The 19965-nt window shown below is 39.0% G+C and overlaps 1 protein-coding gene across 2 annotated transcripts; it reads right to left on the bottom strand.

Moving 5' to 3' along the window:
* Positions 1-669: 669 nt before the first annotated feature.
* Positions 670-11635, bottom strand: LOC131955273 (uncharacterized). 2 transcript variants are annotated; one of them, XM_059319315.1, is made up of 3 exons: positions 11186-11635; positions 2969-3120; positions 670-1588 (listed from the first exon to the last, which is right to left on the bottom strand). In XM_059319315.1, the coding sequence occupies exons 2-3, from the start codon at positions 3087-3089 to the stop codon at positions 735-737; spliced, it is 975 nt and encodes a 324-aa protein (XP_059175298.1). In that variant the 5' UTR covers positions 3090-3120; positions 11186-11635; the 3' UTR covers positions 670-734. The 2 variants fall into 2 exon arrangements, with proteins under 2 accessions (XP_059175298.1, XP_059175297.1); XM_059319314.1 differs by lacking the exon at positions 11186-11635 and adding an exon at positions 7914-8067.
* Between the last annotated feature and the right edge of the window lie 8330 nt (positions 11636-19965).

The raw sequence follows: 19965 nt of genomic DNA, 5'->3' as shown, positions 1-19965 counted from the left end.
GTAGACTAGGTGACGTCCTAGGAATTCGGAGCTCGGGATTCGAACTCGAGACTTCCCGGTTAGCCGTCGTACGTTCTATGTTCTAACTGCCATTCTTGTATTCGTATTTTTATAACGCGCTCTGTGTAAAATATAGAAGGACTCTTAATCTGCTTTCCGTTTATTTTCCACTTCAGGGCGTCCGTTCCTTAAGTGCTACCCAGAAAAGGTCAGTGTTTCTTCCAGACTTATTTTTTCGCCGGGGGGGGGGGGTGGCGCCTAGCCCCCCCCCCCCCCCCCCCCCCCGAAGAGATGCCTGGAAGAAACTCTGGATAAGGTTAAATTGCAGCATATACTTTGTATTGTTATGAAATCATTAGGCCTTTTATAGCTTAGGCTATGTCTTGAGGTTGTTCAAATAATTTCTATGGGCTTACTTGGTTAATACGTATAACAATTAACATCGCATAAGTATCTTTCTATCGGAGCATTGAATCGTTGATTATTTCAAAACAAAAATCTTGTTTCCAAATTTAAATGAAGTACGGTATGAGTTTATTTAAATAAAAATAAAAATAATAGTTATAAAAATTTAGGTTTTTAACAAACAAAATACAATATGATTTATTTAAATACAAGGAAATAGCAACAGTTATAACAGTTCAAATTTAAAAACAGAATTCACATTAGCAGCTTTTACAAAGTCACGTGGTCACTCACTGCAACACCGGGATACTCTCAATCTTTAAAACGTTTTAACTTTTATATTCGGTCAAAGACCGTATAAAATCCTTGACCTTGCTCTCCAGTCTCTTACCGTCCTCTCGGTTGACCTCCATCAACTTCCTCAGCGTGCCGGAGTACCTGTCCTCCTCCGTCTTGAAGCTCGCCTGATGCGCCATCTCCAGAAGCTGCCGTCTTGTTTTCGTGGGCGGCCGCACGGTGGGGTGAGAGAAGAGGCCTTGCGAAGGGGCGGGTGAGGGGTTCCTTCCAGATTTTCTCGACCCCCTGGAGTCCAGGCTCCTGCTGTTGGAAGTGTGGGGTCGGCCTGGTCTTTCACTGGAAGCGGATTTCCTGGAGAAAGAACTCGAGGGCGTCCGTTTGACGATGACGTCAGTCGCAGGCACCACGGTGGTGTACCAGTGGATGGGGTACTCGACAAATTTCGCGCGCTTTTTTTTCAACACCGTTGGAGGTCTGCTCCCCGTAGCAGCGTGCGCGGCGGGCGCGACAGCAGTCGACATGACGTCATCGCGCTCGCTGTCCATCAGGCTTGAATACACACTCGTGGTTTCCGATTCGTCGTCGATATTCGGTATCGATACCGTCATTAATTTCTTTTCGTTCAATTGTTTATCGTTCATATCCGATTGAACTTTTTTAATCGTCAGCTCGCTGAAAGACTGAGCCGGGTTGAATTCCGATTCATGTTTTGTCGCCGTCATTTGGCGCCGGGTTTGCAGATGTGACGTGTACCCTGCGCTCATGCTTCGCTGGATGTCGGGTCGGACGTTCCTTTGTTGTGTCTGGAGGCCGCACAATAACTTGAGTTCTTTGATCTCTTCCTGCCGCACCAGAAACTGACGGTACTGGTTTCTCTGGAGGGAGTCTGGGTGTAAGGGGGTGGGAGAAAAACATTCAGATGGTCATGGTATCAAAGGATGATTAAGAATAAAATACATTCTTTTTAAACGAATCGATATTTTACAAGGCCAAGACTAGTAAGGTTTGGGGACGGATTTAGCTGATACAGGGAAAAAACTCTTCACTCGTACATCATACTTGTTTTACTAGCACATTAGTATGGAACGGAGTGGTCTAGCGGTAGAGAGCTTTACTGCTAACTCGTAAGTCTCGAGTTCGAACCCGGGTCCAAGTTAGTAGACCGTCCCTAACTCACGTTAGGCTGGGCATAATGCTGACCACGCTATCTCTTCATATGCCGAGGTCACAGAAACAAGTGAACTCTACTTCACTTGCCCCATAGACCGTCAGGTTTGAAAAAGAAACTTTAGCACATTAGTCGTTAGTGAAATTAGAAGGAGGTCGGCGTAGTCGGGTCTCGGTTAACTATCGTTGCTGAAACGAAAAGTCCCGAGTTCGAATCCCCGGGCAGATGAGCTTGATAGCTGGGCACATCTAGGAGAGACAACTCCAAAATTAAACAACTGCTGCCAAGTAGTTGTTCTTGGTTGCGAAATCCAAACAAAAAAAGCAGGCAAAATCGGAGTCAACGGCCAACCGCATAACATGTTGACACGAAGAAAAAGAAGGACGCGGCCTAGACCGCGCGCTTGCTAACCTGCAAATAACGTGTTCGGATCTTAACATACTGGAATACTAGTAGCAAAAAACTTTCAGGACCCCCACGTGACTAGCAGCAAATAATATGGGTGTGCGAAATGCTCTATTGTTATTCCTGTTGTAGCCTGTTAGGCTTATGAGCAATAGCTTGAGCCAATAAAGATTTAGCCTGTCTGGCTTATGGGCAATAGCTTGAGTTGGTGCTGACCCAGTGTATCTTCCAGACTTTTTTCTCCGGGGGGGGGGGGGGGCACTTGAAATTTTTGCTTAACATTTAAAACGTTTTGAATATTTGTATTTGAAGGAAGGGTGGGAGGGGTGGTTATAACTTTGTGACGCCGTGTTTGTTGTAGGCAGGAGTGTGGAGTTTTGTGATGACGTGTTTGTTGTAGGCAGGAGTGTGGAGTTTTGTGATGACGTGTTTGTTGTAGGCAGGAGTGTGGAGTTTTGTGATGACGTGTTTGTTGTAGGCAGGAGTGTGGAGTTTTGTGATGACGTGTGACGAGAGACGATAGGGCCTGGAGTTTTCACGCTGTCGTGTATGGACGACCCCCCCCCCCCCCGACCCCCGCCACACACACACACACACACACACACACACACACACACACACACACATACACACACACACACTACCAGAACAAATCTTAAAAAACATAAGGCTGGCCTCAAACAGGAAACTTACTGATGTCATAGGAAAGGTCAGCGTCCAAGCGATCGTTCTCGAAGTACACTTGGCTGTGGTCAAAACGTATCAGCTTGGGGTGACCACGCTGACGTAGCAGGCTGGTCATCGTTGTAGCCATGTTGACCGTCTAGGGTTGGTGGGGAAACAAGCTGAAAATAAAGCGATGAACACTCAGAATTGTCATTAAACAAAGCATGTCTGTGGGTTTGTTTTCCAAGAAATTTCGCTCAATGTAGCTTCGTCGGGGTGCCCCTACAGCTAAGATGGTAGTGTAATGGCTACCATGCGGGTGGTATGGGTTCGAGACACATCACGAAAAAAAAAATTTTAAAGGGACGGAGTGGTCTAGCGGTAGAGAGCTGGACTGCTAACTCGTAAGTCTCGAGTTCGAATCCGGGTTCAAGTCAGTAGACCGTCCCTGAGTTCACCCAACTCTGATGGGTACCTAACTCATATTACGGAAAGTAAAGGCGGCTGGGCATAGCGCTGACCACATTATCCTTTCATATGCCGAGTTCACAGAAACAAGTGAACTCTACTTCACTTGCCGCATAGACCTTCAGGTCTGAAAAGGAAACTTTACTTTACTGTAACTTCGTCGGATTACTAAATTTCTATATCGTTCGGGGGAATAGAACAGGTAGACATGCTCTTAAGCATCAGCGATGCCGGAAATAAACAGTTACGTGCCTGTCGGTCAGGTAATTTAGTGCATATAATAAATCAGGCTAGCACGAAATTAAGTGGTAAACCAAAATACATCATCTGTCATTGAGTCTGTCAGAATTAACGATTAAAGTCTGTGGAAAAATTTTACTGTAACAAAATGTATGCGTCTGACATTGACGACACCGTAGAAAACAAAGATAACAATTTTGCTAAAAATATCCGTGCACGGATTTAGAGGATTAAGGGTTTTGTAAAGAGATAAGTCTATCTATAAAACAAACAAAAAATTTTTAGCAACCCTGATTATTGGAATAAATTTGGATATTGATTTACATTTTTTCTTATTTCTTACATGTATTCATCTCTGGGTCGAACCCCTGGGGCAGATGATGTTTGATAGCCAGGGCCGGCGCTACCTATAAGTCGAACTAGGCGGTCGGCTTGTGCGCCATCCATAGGGGTGGGGCGCAAAAAGGTTAAATCGCTGTTATCAAAAAGTATCTAATAATTAATAACTTTTATAAAGGAGTAGCGATCTATTTCGGGGCCAAGGACGAACTATCAATTTTGCACCCCCACCGCTAAATTAGGTCTATATAGGCCTATATTTATTCGCGAAGGTGAAAATGCAACCCCACCTCACTAATTTGGAAAGGTCGGGGCGATTTTTACCAGTCACTTTGCCTTTGTATTTTTGTGTCACATAATTGATGTAGAAAACGATTAAATAAGTTCGTAACTTAAATTTCGAACATTACAAACGGTTATCTAATTTTAAGAGGGCTTGTGAGTCTCGTTTTCTCTGAAATGTGTCCAGGTGTACAGAGTTTTGTAATGACGGGGTGTTCAAAGTATTGTACTTGTTTGGTACGTTTTGATGAATCGTTTGATTTAGGGAGTAACGGCGGAAGGCTGTTGCTGATATAGTTACGTAGGTATAAAGTATCAAAGTGTTAAAGTGTCATAATTTTTATTCGGTGTTTTGTAGTTGAAGGTCTAGAAAAGTCTGATAGGTAATAGAGAAATGAGAATGCATGTGATGAAGTATCGTAGTTCTGGAGTTTGGGAGTATCGATTCTTGTGGTATTAAGGTATCGAATTATATTGGCTGTAAAATTGTAGTAGTAGGTCCAGTGAAATCGTTGTTGATTAGGAGCTTGTTTGTTTGTAGAGCTTGGTGAAGTTCAACGAGGTAGTGATGTAGTTCTAGATCTTCAACTTCCCTTCAAGTCTAGTTATGTTTAGGTATCGAAGTTTGATATGTGTTGTGAATGTAGTAGAGTATATTGAGTAGTCGAGTTTATCGTTAGTTAGATGATTTCAATTCAGTACTGAAAGATTGGCGTTCTTTAGTTGAAAAATCTTTATTTTTTAGGAATTTATATTACCACTATTAATGTATTAATATATAATATTAAACAGGATGTAATTTATAACTAACCGTAAACTTTGTTTTTTTCAAATTATAATTTTTTTAATATTTAATCCATAATTCTAGCAATGGCAATGTATAGTTTTTTTTTTTTTTTCCCGCCTCAGACACGTAATTTATAGCGACAGTTTTGTGTTCGCTTTAGTATTACAGTTTTCATCATCGGCTTGTGAGGACTGATACTGATTTACAATAGTAATATTTCTTTCTTACTTTTAGCCTGCTTTCATTTATTTAAGATGGTTTACTTATTCATAGAACTAATACAAAACGTCTAAATATAAAGACAAAAAAATGTCAATGCCTAGAACTTACAATTAGACGATGTTATCGATAACACAATACTTTGAATTGCATGTCATCAAACTTGAATAAAAATATGTTATAATAAAGCTATCGTTTTTAAACTTTCAAACAGAACCTACAGTTAAGTATTCAATAAGTAAAATATATTGTTTTCACAAGTCTACATAGCTATTATAAAATAGTTGTTATAATTATTACGTAATGCAATTTAGAGCGTTTTATTGTGTTTTCTGAGCATGTCTTAGTTACACTTGGTTAATTTAGCTATTCTTTTGTAAGTTATTTCCCTTGAATAAAATTTTAATATTTAGATATTCAAATGGGAGATAAATCGTTGCTTAACTTTACATTCATTTCAAATTCCTGCACTTTAGGTTGACACCTTACATATAAATACAACTTTAAGTTTTTACTTTCTATTGTATTATTATTGAGCAGAAGTTCTAAACAAAATAGTTTGGTAGTTTTTTTTTAGTATTATCAAGTTGAAAAACAAATACATCAGCAGCCGTTGTAGATTGCAATATTAAACTTTTTTTAAAAGTTCAAATAAACTAAAATCATCGTACACACTTTTAAAATTTTGCTGTCAGATATTTTATCTGATATAGATTCTAGTTTGTCTGAGATCATTTGTCCATGGTATCATTTGTACTGATATGTTTTGTCCTGGTATCTTTTGTCCGTGAGATAATTTGTCCTTGACATCATTTGTCCTGAGATCATTTGTCCTGAGATCATTTGTCCTGAGATCATTTGTCATGGAACCGTTTGGACATAGTTATGTCTGTTTTGTTATCTCAGGATGGTTATTAATTGAGAAAAAGTTTAATTTCAAATTTAATGATGCTATATATATATATATATATATATATATATATATATATATATATATATATATATATATATATATATATATATATATATATATATGGGGGGGGGGCTAAAAATTATTTTTGCGGGGGAGCCGTTTTTTTCTAGTTCCGCCACTGGAAGGAGGCAAGTAAAATTTGATTTTGATGTCTACTTATAACGTGTATGCAATCTATATATCTATATATATAATTCTCTTCTGGGAGCCGTTAGAAAACAAGCTGCAAGCGCCTCCTTACAGTCCCCTCTCTTTCTCTCTATCACTATCACTGCCACCCCCACCCCACCCCCACATGGTCTGGTGAGTTGTGGTCACGCTAAATTAAATGTTTACAAATCGTAGAGACGGGTTTAGTGACGGCTATTAGGGGCAGATAATTTAGTTTGAAACGATTTTAAACTTACAGGAGGTAACTAAGAGGAGGATGCTTTCACGGGGGGGGGGGGGGGGGGGGGTAGAGTCGGGGTTAGGGGAAAAGGGGGGGGGGTAGTGTTTTAAAGCAAATATTTTCAGTGGCAGCATTGGTACTGTCGAATTCACAAATTATGAATTACTGAAAAGTAGAAAATAAAACAACTAAATAGCGGCGTATGATACGCCGCAAGTCGGCTCGTATACATATAATTCTCTTCTGGGAGACGTTAGAAAACAAGCTGCAAGCGCGCCTTGCAGTCCCCTCTCTTCCTCTCTATCGCTACCACCCCCACCCCTTCACATGGTCTGGTGAGCTGTGGTTCACGCTAAATGTTTACATTTTACAATTTAGTTTGAAACGATTTTAAACTTAGAGGAGATAACTAAGAGGAGGTTGCTTTCACGGGGGGAGGGGGAGGAGGGGGGGGTTTAGTGTTTTAAAGCAAATATTTTCAGTGGCAGCATTGGTACTGTCGAATTCACAAATTATGAATTACTGAAAAGTAGAAAAAACAACATCTAAATAGCGGCGTACGATACACCGGGGGTCGGCTCGTTGATAATAAATTAATATGTCACTTTTAATTAATTGTTTTCTTATACCTACGTATATTTTATTAATCTATGGAAAAGGCGGCGTTTTAATAAGTTTTGCCTAGGGTGCTAAATAACCTGGCGACGGCACGGTTAATAGCTGGGGACAGCAACTCATCTAGAGAGAAACTCAAGAAGCAAACAACTGATGCTAACACGGCACCACTGGGCGTATGGCCTCCCAGGCAGCAAGAGTTCCAAGACAAACTTTAACAGCCAAGTTTTCGTGACCAAGGTGAGCCACCTAGATTGGTCAGGCATGGCTAGGGGTAGGGGTCGCTTAGCCCTCAACTACCCGAATAAGGGTTATGGGCGTATTTATTCTATTATTTATTATTATAATAATATCTAACCTCAGGTATTTTTGATAAATTTTACAATTGTATTTTGTTGTTTAATGACGACCTAATGAAGAATGTCATTTTGCTTTAGACCAACCCTACATATTTTGATGAATGATAAGTTTGTATAAATTACATTTACTCAAGTTTAAAGTAGTATAACTTTTTTTTACGTGGAAAGACAATCCATACAAATTAATATCAAATTAAAAACACATGTCGGATATTGATAATTAATTACTATTCAATGTTTAGTCTAATTAAGTCGTGTCCTGTAGATTACAACTCACGTTAACTATAAAATATACTTACTTCCATTTTTAAAGCAACTCCCCAAAACGTGCTTCACAAAGAAATACTTTATTAAAAGCAAAACTGTCTTAAAAAAGCAAAGTATATTTGATTGACTAGAACTGCTGCGCTGCTCTCTACTTCTATCCTGCTCTACAACATCTACCACTGCTCCAATAACGTCCTGCTCTATGTCCCCGTGTGATTGTGTGGCTGTATTTTAGGTCCACACAACTGTCCTGCTCCTACTGAGGTCCTGCTCTATGTCCCCGTGTGGTTGTGTGACTGTACTTAATGTCCACACAACTGTCCTGCTCCTTTGGAGGTCCTGCTCTATGTCCCCGTGTGGTTGTGTGGCTGTATTTTATGTCCACGCCAACAATACAAGAATGTACTCGCTGCACCCTCTGCACAATTAGTGAGCGGAATATCATTCCCATTCGTTTCGCCTTCTCAAAGAGACAGATAAAGACGGACCATTTTCTCCACACCGCTGGAGAAAGTGAAATCAAGCAGCGTTTACTTTATTGCGGTGAATCCCGGTAGCTAGCGTTTAGTTAAGTTCGCATAAACGCAATATCGCCAAAATACACTATTTTTTTAAAATCGCCGCCAGTGTTAAATTTCATTTTCTCTAAAAAAATTTCTCTGTGAAGTCGAAAAAGTAATATAAAGCGAGTAGAGCAGCTGGTCTGTACGCTATCAAGCGGTCGATTTCCATCCTTGCTAAATTGCATGAGTGGTGACAACATACTGAAGCTATTTCCGAAATTGGAGACTGGCTTATAATCACTTGATTTGATTTCTGAGAGTGCTTCCGGTTCAACCGTTAATTTTAACGGGATCTCATTGACACCTCCTACAACTCACAAGCCACACCCAAATAGGTCACATGACCCAACCTTCATTCATACGACATCTCGCATTTCCTACACCACACCCCCACCTCCCACTTCGTACACCCAACCTCAAACTTCCTACATCTAACATCTCTTCCAACCTCACCATGATACCTCACATTCCACTTACACCTTTCCTACTCCACCATACCAACTTCACTTTTCTACACCCTATTGCACCCCTTACACCCCACCTCAAATTTCTACACCCTATTGCATCCCTTACTCCCCCACCTCAAATGTATACTCCCCATTGCACCTCCCTTACTCCCTAGCCCCTAATTTCTACTCCCCATCAGTGTTTCTATCAGACAATTTTCTCCGGGGCACTCTTGAAACTTTCGGGTGGGGTTTGGGGGGGGGGGGGGGCGGACACTGGTTAAAGCATATATTGTTTATATAAAATATATCCCGTTCAAAGTGGGCTGGGGTGGTGTATGTGCTTCGGAGGGTGAGGGGGGGGGGGTCTCCAAAGAGATACCAGATGGAAACTCCGACACATTGTACCTCCCTTACTTCTCACCACATTTTTCATTCCCCATTCCACTTTCCTCAGTCCTCGAATCGAACTGCTACCTATTGCCCCTTCTCTTCCGATACCTGTAATATTGCAGTTAATATTACGTACCTCCCATCCCACTTGTCCCTATATCTTAATAAACGAACTCTCCTATAAACGAGCCAGCGTTTGCTTAGTTCCCTGTCCATACGAAACATAAACTTCTCAATTATGTTTCCAATCCCGCGAGTTAACAAACTAGTGGGACACCGGCTTTACGGTGAATCGGACTACAAGTGGGACACGTTTTTATATCCTATTCAGAACCAAACGACTTTGACGTAATGACAACATAGCGACTCCCGGCTTCTGGGCCAAACTTTGAAATTGTTACCAAAAAGATTATTGATCTGTTACAAGTCACGAATCAATCAGGTGCAAGCCCGTATGAACGCGTGTACACCCGGCTTAGGATTTCTGTTTGAATAGATAGGAACACTGGTGTGTCTATTTACCGAAAACTTTACGAATCCTTTTGTTTTGACCGGCGTGCAGTTTAAGCCACCGAGTCAAAAGATTCTATAGAACACGGTTTTGCTACGCTCCGCGAAGGTATGCGGTTATTGAATTATGGCGTATGGTTTTTAAAACAAGAAGACAAATATGTATTGAGGAGATTTTGTTGCAGACGGCTAAGCAAATAAACATTGTAAGAGTTACTATTTACTGGGATTTCTTTGGAGACCACACCGGAAACAGTAATGGACACACGTGGATATTGGGTGTCGTACGATACGTGACGTAATAGCGGTAGTTGGATCCTGAGATTACAATGAGATTTGCTAAACCATCATAAGGGCACACAGGAAAATAGATGGAGAATGAGGACAAAATAAAAATTCAGATGACTAGTATAGATCCACAAACATTAGAAATAAGAACATACTAATGGGAAAAACCAAGAGATCCCCCAAAATAACAACAAGTCAACCATTTCAATTAACAGCAAAAAATGAATGCAAAAAAAAAACTGTTTGAAATCAAGGTGCCTTCCACCCCACCCCCCTTCCACCCACAGAAGGGGGAAGGTAATTTGAACTTTCGGGGACACGATGGATATAAAGGTCTTCAGCTGAATTTTTTTTTTAAATATTCTGTTTCACCCACCGCTGTGCCTCAATGAAAAGTGTTTGAAATAATAAAAGACAATGAATTGTCAATTGTTTTAGAATAGTTTGTAGCGTTTCGTTATGTCTAAATGTAAAATGGCAGTTTTTGCTTGGAAAAAAATACTAAAGTTATCACTATTAAAATAAAATGTAATTGGCCGTAGTGGGGGAGGGGGGGGGGGAGTCATTTGGCTTATATCATTGAGTCAGTTTGTTTCCTAGTAGGTTGTAAAATACCATACGATAAATACAAAAATAAGAATAAGAGAAACGCAACAAAGAAAATTCATGATCACATTTCTTAACGTTTTGAGGCAGGTAATACATTTCAAGTCGTTGCTCTTATGAAAGTCAACATATTTTAACGCATAACTATTTCAAACAATATTTCATCCGAGCTTAATATAATTCAAATGTTTAACTTTTCTATGTTAAACATTTGAATTATATCAGAATTATATATTAACCTAATTTATTCTAGTTTCCTTAGAAATCAAAAGAACGCATATTAACTCGTGAGCGTATGAAAATTAGGGTGACGTGTTTTTTCTACACTTTAATTCAAGGTTATATAAAGGTTATATATATAGGCCTATATATATATACATACATATATATGTATATACATATATATATATATATATATATATATATATATATATATATATATATATATATATATATATATATATATGTATATACGCTCAGTTAAATGCAAAAACTCACCTATCTAGAGCCTCAAAACTGTGACAGGCTTTACATCCGTGCGTTCGAAAACTTCATACGAAATATATTATCGTGAATCTTTCCTGATTCCATCCCACGGCAGTGGCTATTAGAGGAACTCTTTCTGATTGTGCCATCGACTGCAAAATGACGTCTAGGTTTTTGTGTCGGATGAACTAGGCCTGGTCTGATTAAATCTTCGACGCTGATTAAAAAATGATTGATTTTCATAAACAATGGCGAACCCTGCGTTGTATACGATTTAGGCTAAAAATAATCTATACTTATTATAAACTGCTTGCAATGTTGCTTTTTGATAGTTCTTTATTTTGTAATTTATCATTTTCAACACAATAAAAAGACTACACACAATATTACAATGACACCTGCAAAGTGATCGGTTACTTTTTACTGCATTGGAGATTGTCCCACACTGAGATTAAAGTCTCAGGGACATTTTGTAATTACCAACAACATTGCCTGGTGCTACGGTTGAATGGTTGTAACTCCTGGTGGAGTAGTCCCCCTTGATAAAACAACAGCTGTCTATCAGATCATTTAATCTAGCCGGTTTAGCCTGGGCATTGATCGAGATTAGCGTCTTGTTGTATAGGGGCAGACGCCTGGGGTAAGCTTATCTGTTCTGCCTTTTGATAAACTAACAATACTAGAGGGGGGGGTTGGTTTGGCGTTACATATTATGTTTCCCATAAGTACCGCATGAACAGTGTTGCTAAAATAGACAGAACACATCTACACAATGGCGAGGCCTGTATTCGATGTAAAGTCAATGAATTTCGACTTTAAAGGTAGAGTCTAGTAGTTCACTGAGCCAGCTAGGCTAGTAGTAGTTACATAAGTACTGTTAATTATTTATCTAGCTACACAAATAGATATGCTTTATGGGAACTAATGTAATCTCTCTATATATGCTCTGTATGGGAGCAAGGCATCCCCCCCCTGTCACTTACCCCTTCCGGCCAACCCCCCTACAGCCCCCCCCCCCCACCTACATTACGCCCAGCTCTACTACCCCTGTCAGGTAACACCCACCCACCACTTGAAAACTAATCCCGCCTCATAAAACTACAGTAGGACATTACCCCCTATCGATGACTATAGTAATGGTTATGGATAAGGTTAGGACGCCCTCAATACTGAAGCGCTGGGTCACCTTGATGAGCTTGACTTGAGACAACGGCCCAAATTGTCCTCACCCCCACCCCCCACACCCTTTCCACGCCAGCTCTACGTGTTACCATATACAAACATATGTGTGATTGTATGCCAAGAATGACGACAGACAGAGGAAGACAAAGAACGTGTAGGTTATGTGTAAGCTTCATGTTATACTGGTTGGTGTGTTTGCGATGTAGGGAGGGATGGGGGACGGGATGGGTGTGATGGTGTTGTTGAAGTATGGGTGGTAGAGGTGACGAGGTGTGGGTGGTCAAGGTGAAGTTTTGGGTGTGGGGAAGGTGGTGTGGTAGAGTTAGCGGGGTGTGTGGTAGAGTGGAAAAGGGTGGGTGGTTTAACGTGTGTGTGTTATAGGAGACGGGATGGGTGAGTATAGTTACATGTATCTAAGTGTTAGCTCATGAAATATTCGCCTAATGCCTAGAAAAGACGAATTCAATGCTCATCAGCTTCGTTTTTTTCTCTCCTCGTAATGGCCAGATAATTCATAGCTTGAACATCGAATAATAATCATTAAAAAAGTTTTAAAAAACCCACGTTTTCTGATTGAACTAAAAAGTAGAAAATAAATGCTATAGGCCCTACATCACAATAATGCAAGCGATCACTCTACTATAAGCGATGAAAAACGTGGGGCGCCGAAGTAAAAGTTATATTACTATTGATTAGATAATACTATTGACTTTTATTAGGGAGCTTGTAGAGAGTCAACAGTATTAGAAACTGTAAGAAAATCACGGCGCCCCACGTTTTTGCTCGCTTATAGTAGAGTGATCGCTTGCATTATTGTGATGTAGGGCCTATAGCATTTATTTTCTACTTTTTAGTTCAATCAGAAAACGTGGGTTTTTTAAAACTTTTTTAATGATTATTATTTTCTACTTTTTAGTCTTTGTCTGTTTGTTTGCATTAAAATCTTGCTATCGATTTTATCTTTTCACTTTTTTTTGGGTAAACGAAGACAACTCGTAAAAAAGACAACTCGTAAAAAGACAACTCGTAAAAAGACAACTCGTAAAAAGACAACTCGTAAAAAGACAACTCGTAAAAAGACAACTCGTAAAAAACACGTTGTTTGAATACGTTACTGACTAGAACACATAGATTTGAACCCGTGTCGAGTGGGATAGCAATCGTGTGCCCAACCACTCGACCATATCGTCTCCCCCAAACTGGCCTACCTCCTGTAAGTTTAATCTCGGTTCAAGCTAAATTCTCTGCCCCTAAGCCTGTGGCGACATGTGATCGTTCGCTTCACTGCGCGCGAGGTACGCGTCGCTGGTTTTTTTTCTAATGGCTAGCAGAGGAGAATTATATATATAGATTATATAGCGGTCTAAAATGCTCAATAAAATGTTTCCATTGATCAATTTAGTAATAATAACAATTGAATATTCAATGGTCATCCAAACGAAAGCTTCCCTGAAAATTTCAGCGCGCTAGCTAACTGGGAAGTGCCAGAAATTTCGATCGCAAGATTTGATTGGAAAGACAAACAAATAAACACACAGAGAAAGCAAGTTAAAGAAAACGTGGGAAAAAAAAAAAAAAAAAAAAAATAACGGAAGCTGACATTTTTTTTTAAAATGTTAACTTCAAAGAAGCCAAACGGAAACGGTGTTGAATGGACGAGAGCAGAGAATGGCTAGCAGCTTTCATGTTGATTAGAGACAGTTGATTAGAGCTAGATGTTATCAGGACCGGCGCTACCTATAAGGCGAACTAGGCGGTCGCCTAGGGCGCTGTCCGTAGGGGCGCCAAAATGGGTTGAAAAACCAAATTGAAAGTTTGAGGGGGGGGGGGGGTGCAAATCGAAAGTTTGTCTCCGGGCGCTTCTGATAATACGGGGGTACGAAAATAAATTGCGGCGGGGGGGGGGGGGGGGGCGATTTTAATAAGTTTTGCCTAGGGCGCTAAATAACCTGGCGTCGGCACTGTATGGCATTAACACAGCGACATGCGACTGGGGGATATGCCCAAGAAATGTACAATTATCTTATTTAATGGATCAACATTCATCGAACAGATATAGAAGTTATCGCCTTTACTGGTGCAACAGTCTACTTACACTGAATGGTTTTTAATACATCGCAAGTTGGTCAGTTAATGAGGCAATGCTTAGTCAACATTTGGTTAAGTTCTGAATAACTACATATAATCTGTAAATTAAGTAGGCTAATTAAAGTAAACCCGACCGGTATGAAGGAAATATGTGTATTTCTTCTTCTTCGTTCTTAATTATTGTAATGTTTGGGAAGGATTTCCTCCAATACAATTAAGTATTACGTGTCAACTTTTTATACGCCATATAGGCCGTTGACTCCGATTGTGTTGATTTGCTTACATAGCATTTGTCCATCTAAAAATAAACTCATCTGCCCGGGAAATCGAACTCGATTCTTTCCGGTATAGCAACCATTAGCTTTACCACCGTTTTCACAGATAATACATTATAATTGGTGACACAAACAGGTTAGTGTCAAATGAATGCAGCTGTTGAGCATGAAAATTGGAACCTATGTCAAACAAAATCATACAGAAACGGCTGCCATCGACAATACCCTGTGATTGCTTCATTCATCATATTTTCCCTTTCGTGCCCAAGACATATGGGCCCACGACTCTTTCATTAGTGGCTTGAAATAAATTGTATCCTTAACCCAATCACGTGACAGCAACCTTTACCCTAACAATCACAATACAGGGGTAGTCGGAAAGCAGACATCGCTAACAACAACAAAGTAATACGTTTCACACTTGAAAGCTATAGGCCTACTAACGAATGATAGACAATCGTATTGAGCCGTCACCTTGATATCCCCCCCCTCCCCCACGTGGTTACAGCCAATGAACAAACATCAAAATACTGGCCAATTACAAGATACGATCAAAGAGAAATGATCGTTCAGATACCCCCCCCCCCCCCATACACCCACACGACGTGATCTGAGATAAACAAACACAAAACAGCACATAATCAAAGATACATAATCACACAAATACACCTCTATATGCATAAAGAAACACCCCTCTCAAAACATCACATGATCATAGAGAAACAATCACTCAAAAACGCCAATCAAAACACGAACATAACTTTAAAACAGCACCTAATCAATGATACATAATAACTCAAATACACCTCTATATGCGCAAACACACCTCTCGAAACACCACACGATCATAGAACACCAATCATTAAAATACACCACTAACTAAAACACAACCCGCTAAAAACACGACACGCCCCATTGCACAATTCTAGACAAAAATCAAATCTTGCGCTAAAAACTTCGTAACTGCAGAAAAACTAAAATAAATGTGACATAAACATATATGGTCATTTATTGGTCATACATGTATTTTTTTAAATTGTGACCTTTGAAAAAAAATGTAGCGACCTTTAGCGTGCACTGTCGTTAGTCTCACGTTGCCTTCGACTACCTGCCTACTGTAATCCACACCGCAGGTAGGTAATGAAGTGACGTATCGAGATTAAAGGATTAGCTAGAGATGTTTCGAGATAATCTCCTTCATCATCACACGGCCGACCTTACTGATGACAAGATTGGTTTCAGATTGCTCTCTAACCACAACCAAATAGAAATAATGTATTTATCTTTTCAATTAGTGGAATAAAAATTAAACCAATTTAATTGTAAATTACAATTCTTCAGCAAAAACATATATACAGTTTAATACATGACTTTTAAATCAAACTGTAAACAGAGTTTTTTACTTTCTCGTATATACGTAGTATAGAGAAAGTATTGTAATCGTGCAAAAAAAAAAAATCGAGATTTTTACAAATCTCGACGTTTTACACCTCACTGATACGGAAAAACATAATTTTGCAATCTTGTCCGTATGTCTGTGTGTGTGTGTGTCTGTGTGTCTGTCCGTGTGTAAACACGATAACTTGAGTACCGTTACAGCTAGGTTGATGAAATTTCATATATAAGTATTTTATCAAAATCGTAGATCCGTATCAACTTTTGAGCGATTTCCGATAACCGGAAGTGGTACTTTTCCTACTTTGAATTTTTTAAAAGCCTATAACTTGAGTACTATTTCAGATAGATAAATGAAATTTCACATGTAAGTAAAAGATCTAATTCTCTACCTTCTGTTAAATTTTGAGTCATTTCCGTTGACTGGAAGTAGTAATTTACGCTACTTCCGATTTCTCAAAAAACTAATGTAAATTTTTAAAGTACTAATAATATTGCGCACTATTATACGCGATTTTATTCGGCGTTTGCTTGGTGCGCAATGTTTTTTTAATGAGATTCTATTCTATTTTTAAAAGTTTAAGTATTTAAAATGGATTAAAAATCATAACTATATCCCCAGTTACCATCCCCTGTTGTTTTATATAAGAATATTCGAGAAAGTTTAGGGGAGATCACTACCGGTTTATTCTATTATGGCTCAATTTTCATTAATTCTGTATTTACAGGCAATCAGTGCTAGTATAGTTAGTACATGGCACAGGGTTAATGTGATATTGTGATTGTCGCTACAAGTAAAGGGACATAATCATTTTGTTCTTAGTAATTAAAAAAATGAGTGGGATTACCTCCCATATGTTTATGTAAAAAATACATTGGTCTAAAAACAGTAGGAAAACGCCAGAAATTTGATGTTTTTTGTTGTTTTAAATGTAAATTAGAGTTTTTATCCTGCTTTATTATTTAGTTTGTGTGTCACCAGTAATATTTTTAGATTGGTTTCTCTGGATATGTCAAGTACTACTTAAAATCAAATCGAAACATGGAAACTACTCTTGAAAATTAACAGTCCTTAACTAATTTAGCGCATTATTTATACATCTACTAACCTGCAATTACTACAGACTTTTAAACCTTAGAAAAATACAAAAACTACAAGACTATAGGGCGAGTTGAAGATACCTTCATCATTAATTTTTCACGATTCAAGTCCTTACACTTTACCCCACTCATTCATCGCTGTATTATTCTCTTTCAGTGTTTCTTCCAGACTTTTTTCTCCGGGGTGGGGGGGGGGGGGGCACTTGATATTTTCCTGGGGGGGGGGGGTGGACACTGGTAAATATATGTTTTTCTATATAAATTCCATTTCGTACGGGGGGAGGGGGGGCTTTTTCGGGGAGGGGGGGGGCGGAGCTCCCCCCCCCCCCCCCCCCCCGAAGAGATGCCTGAAAGAAACACTGTTCTCTCTTTGCGGCAATATGGACATGCGGGACGGGAGAAGGGGGGGGGGGTCTAAAATATAGTAATAAAGGGGGGGGGTGCAGAGTTTCTCTCTATTGCTCGCCATTCGAGCATGCTGAAATATCCCTCGTGCGTTGTTGTTTTATTTTATTTTTAATTTTTTGAGAAATCAAGTTATTAATAACACATATGCATTGTTTGAATAGAACTAGACTAATTGTGTTTTTCCTTTTTGGGAAATTAATAGATAGTAGTATGTAGTTTTTGTGATAGCAATTAGCGAGTTTCTTTGTACAGCTATAGAGTTTCACTTTAGAAAATGTAAAAAGGATCTTTGTATTTTTCTAAGAAAATCCAATCTGCCCACTTTCAGATGGTTGAAGGTTGTAAGAGTAAAGGGATATTTGGCTCAGTCTTGGGGTTTTACAACTCAATTCAAGACGTGACAATATAAGAGCTTAACGCACACTCCCTAAAAAAAGATATTTAAATATGCAATTATAAGTATTTTGTAAGGGAGGGAGGGAGGGTACCAAGTCTGTGAGTGCGTCCTGAGATCTGCGTCATAGATTTATGCCTCCCTGGAGTTTATTCTGTATTAGGGTATTATGACTAATGTTGCTAATGGTATTTTTAAAAATAAACTGTACGAATATTTTAAAAGCTTACATAAAATTTGTAGATAACAAGACTAGTGAGCAAAAGGATTGTTAATTTTTCTTAGTCGTAGGTCGTAGCCTACACATTTTGTTTTTCACAATCGTTCTGGGTTGACCCCTCGACATACCATAGAGGCGAGTTATTGTCAGAGCTGTCGGCGTGAGTGATCAGTTTCGTGTAATAGTCAGATACACATTTTCTTATAAGGGTCGGTCTATAACCAGACAGAAGTTTTGTTATTTTATCTATAGCAAGATTAAGTTTTGTTTTATTGTAAATCTCCATCTCTAGCCAGATTACGTTTTGTTTTATTACAAGTGTCGGACTATAGCAAGATTAAGTTTTGTTTTATTATAAGTGTCGATCTATAATTAGATTAAGTTTTGTTTTATTGTAAATCTCGATCTATAGCAAGATTAAGTTTTGTTTTATTATATATGTCGATCTATAACAGATTAAGTTTTGTTTTATTTTAAATGTTTTATAGCCAGATTAAGTTTTGATATTATGTTGTAAGACTTGATGTGTATTATAAGGGTCTGTGTAATCAGCAAATGAAGTCTTGTTATATAATTAAAGGCGAACTCTAATCTTACTTATTAGAATATACGAGCTGGGGATTGAATGAACGCGCAGTCCCGTGTGTTACCCACAGTGTGGTCGGTGAAGTGGATGAGGAAGTCAGGCAAAGAGAGTCACTAGGCCGCCAAATCCTCATACCACCCCGCTGCACTGGGTGAACATTTCTTTAGCTTACACCGCCGTGGATACATTGGTTGGTTGGTTACTTTCAACGGTAAGGTTGATACATTACTTGGTCACTCTAAACGGTAAGGTTGTAGATGTTCGTAGTGTGCATGTGTTACTGTATCCGTGGATACATTACTTGGTTGGTTACTTTCAACGGTAAGGTTGTGGCTGTTCATGGTGTGTGTGTTACTGTATCCGTGGATACATTACTTGGTTGGTTACTTTCAACGGTAAGGTTGTGGATGTTCGTGGTGTGTGTTACTGTATCCGTGGATACATTACTTGGTTGGTTACTCTCAACGGTAAGGTTATGGTGCATGTGTTACTACATCCGTGGATACACTACTTGGTTGGTCACTCTCAACGGTAAGGTTGTGGATGCTAGTGGTGTGTGTGTGTGTTACTGTATCCGTGGATACATTACTTGGTTACTCTCAACGGTAAGGTTTTGGCTGTTCGTGGTCTGTATTTGTTACTGCATTGTTTACAATGTACCTCAGTAGTTTCGTTGGTTTTAGTTTCTAAAAATAAGCCCTAACTAAACAAACAAAAAAAATTCGTAAAAATGTAGATGCATAAATAACAACTTAAGGCAATCGTTCTTAAAACATTCGGCTATTGTGTCATGTAATCTTCAACATTTTATGAATGTAGTTGTAAAAATAGTCTCACAATTTGAATCTGAATCAATAATATTATGACTAAGATTATTATGGCAAAGTAGTTCAAGTTTGGTGTGGGCGGGGGGTGAAAGGATGACGTAGATTATATACGGATGTAAATACAGGCAGAAAAAGAAGACGCATATTTGTACTCTGATCAAAACATTAAACAAGTAATCTTGAATTTGAGTATCAAAGTTGTAGAAATAATTTAATTTGCATTACGTAGCCAACACGATAGATTAAAAACTTGCAACCCCTTTCTACAATGTATATTGTTCCCGTAAGATTACTTACAAATAATTATTTCATTGGC

Source organism: Physella acuta, unplaced genomic scaffold, assembly GCF_028476545.2.
Source record: "Physella acuta isolate Inbredline_101_S28 unplaced genomic scaffold, ASM2847654v3 ptg001061l, whole genome shotgun sequence".
Lineage (NCBI taxonomy): Eukaryota > Metazoa > Mollusca > Gastropoda > Physidae > Physella > Physella acuta.
Note: the sequence above shows the minus strand (reverse complement) of the source record. Positions and strands in the feature narration are given on the sequence as shown.

Coding starts and splice junctions, on each gene's coding strand:
- LOC131955273 (XM_059319315.1), bottom strand. CDS start 3,089: ATGGCTACAACGATGACCAGCCTGCTACGTCAGCGTGGTCACCCCAAG. Junction 1,589..2,968: donor TGACCTTTCCTATGACATCA/GTAAGTTTCCTG, acceptor CCTTACACCCAG/ACTCCCTCCAGAGAAACCAG.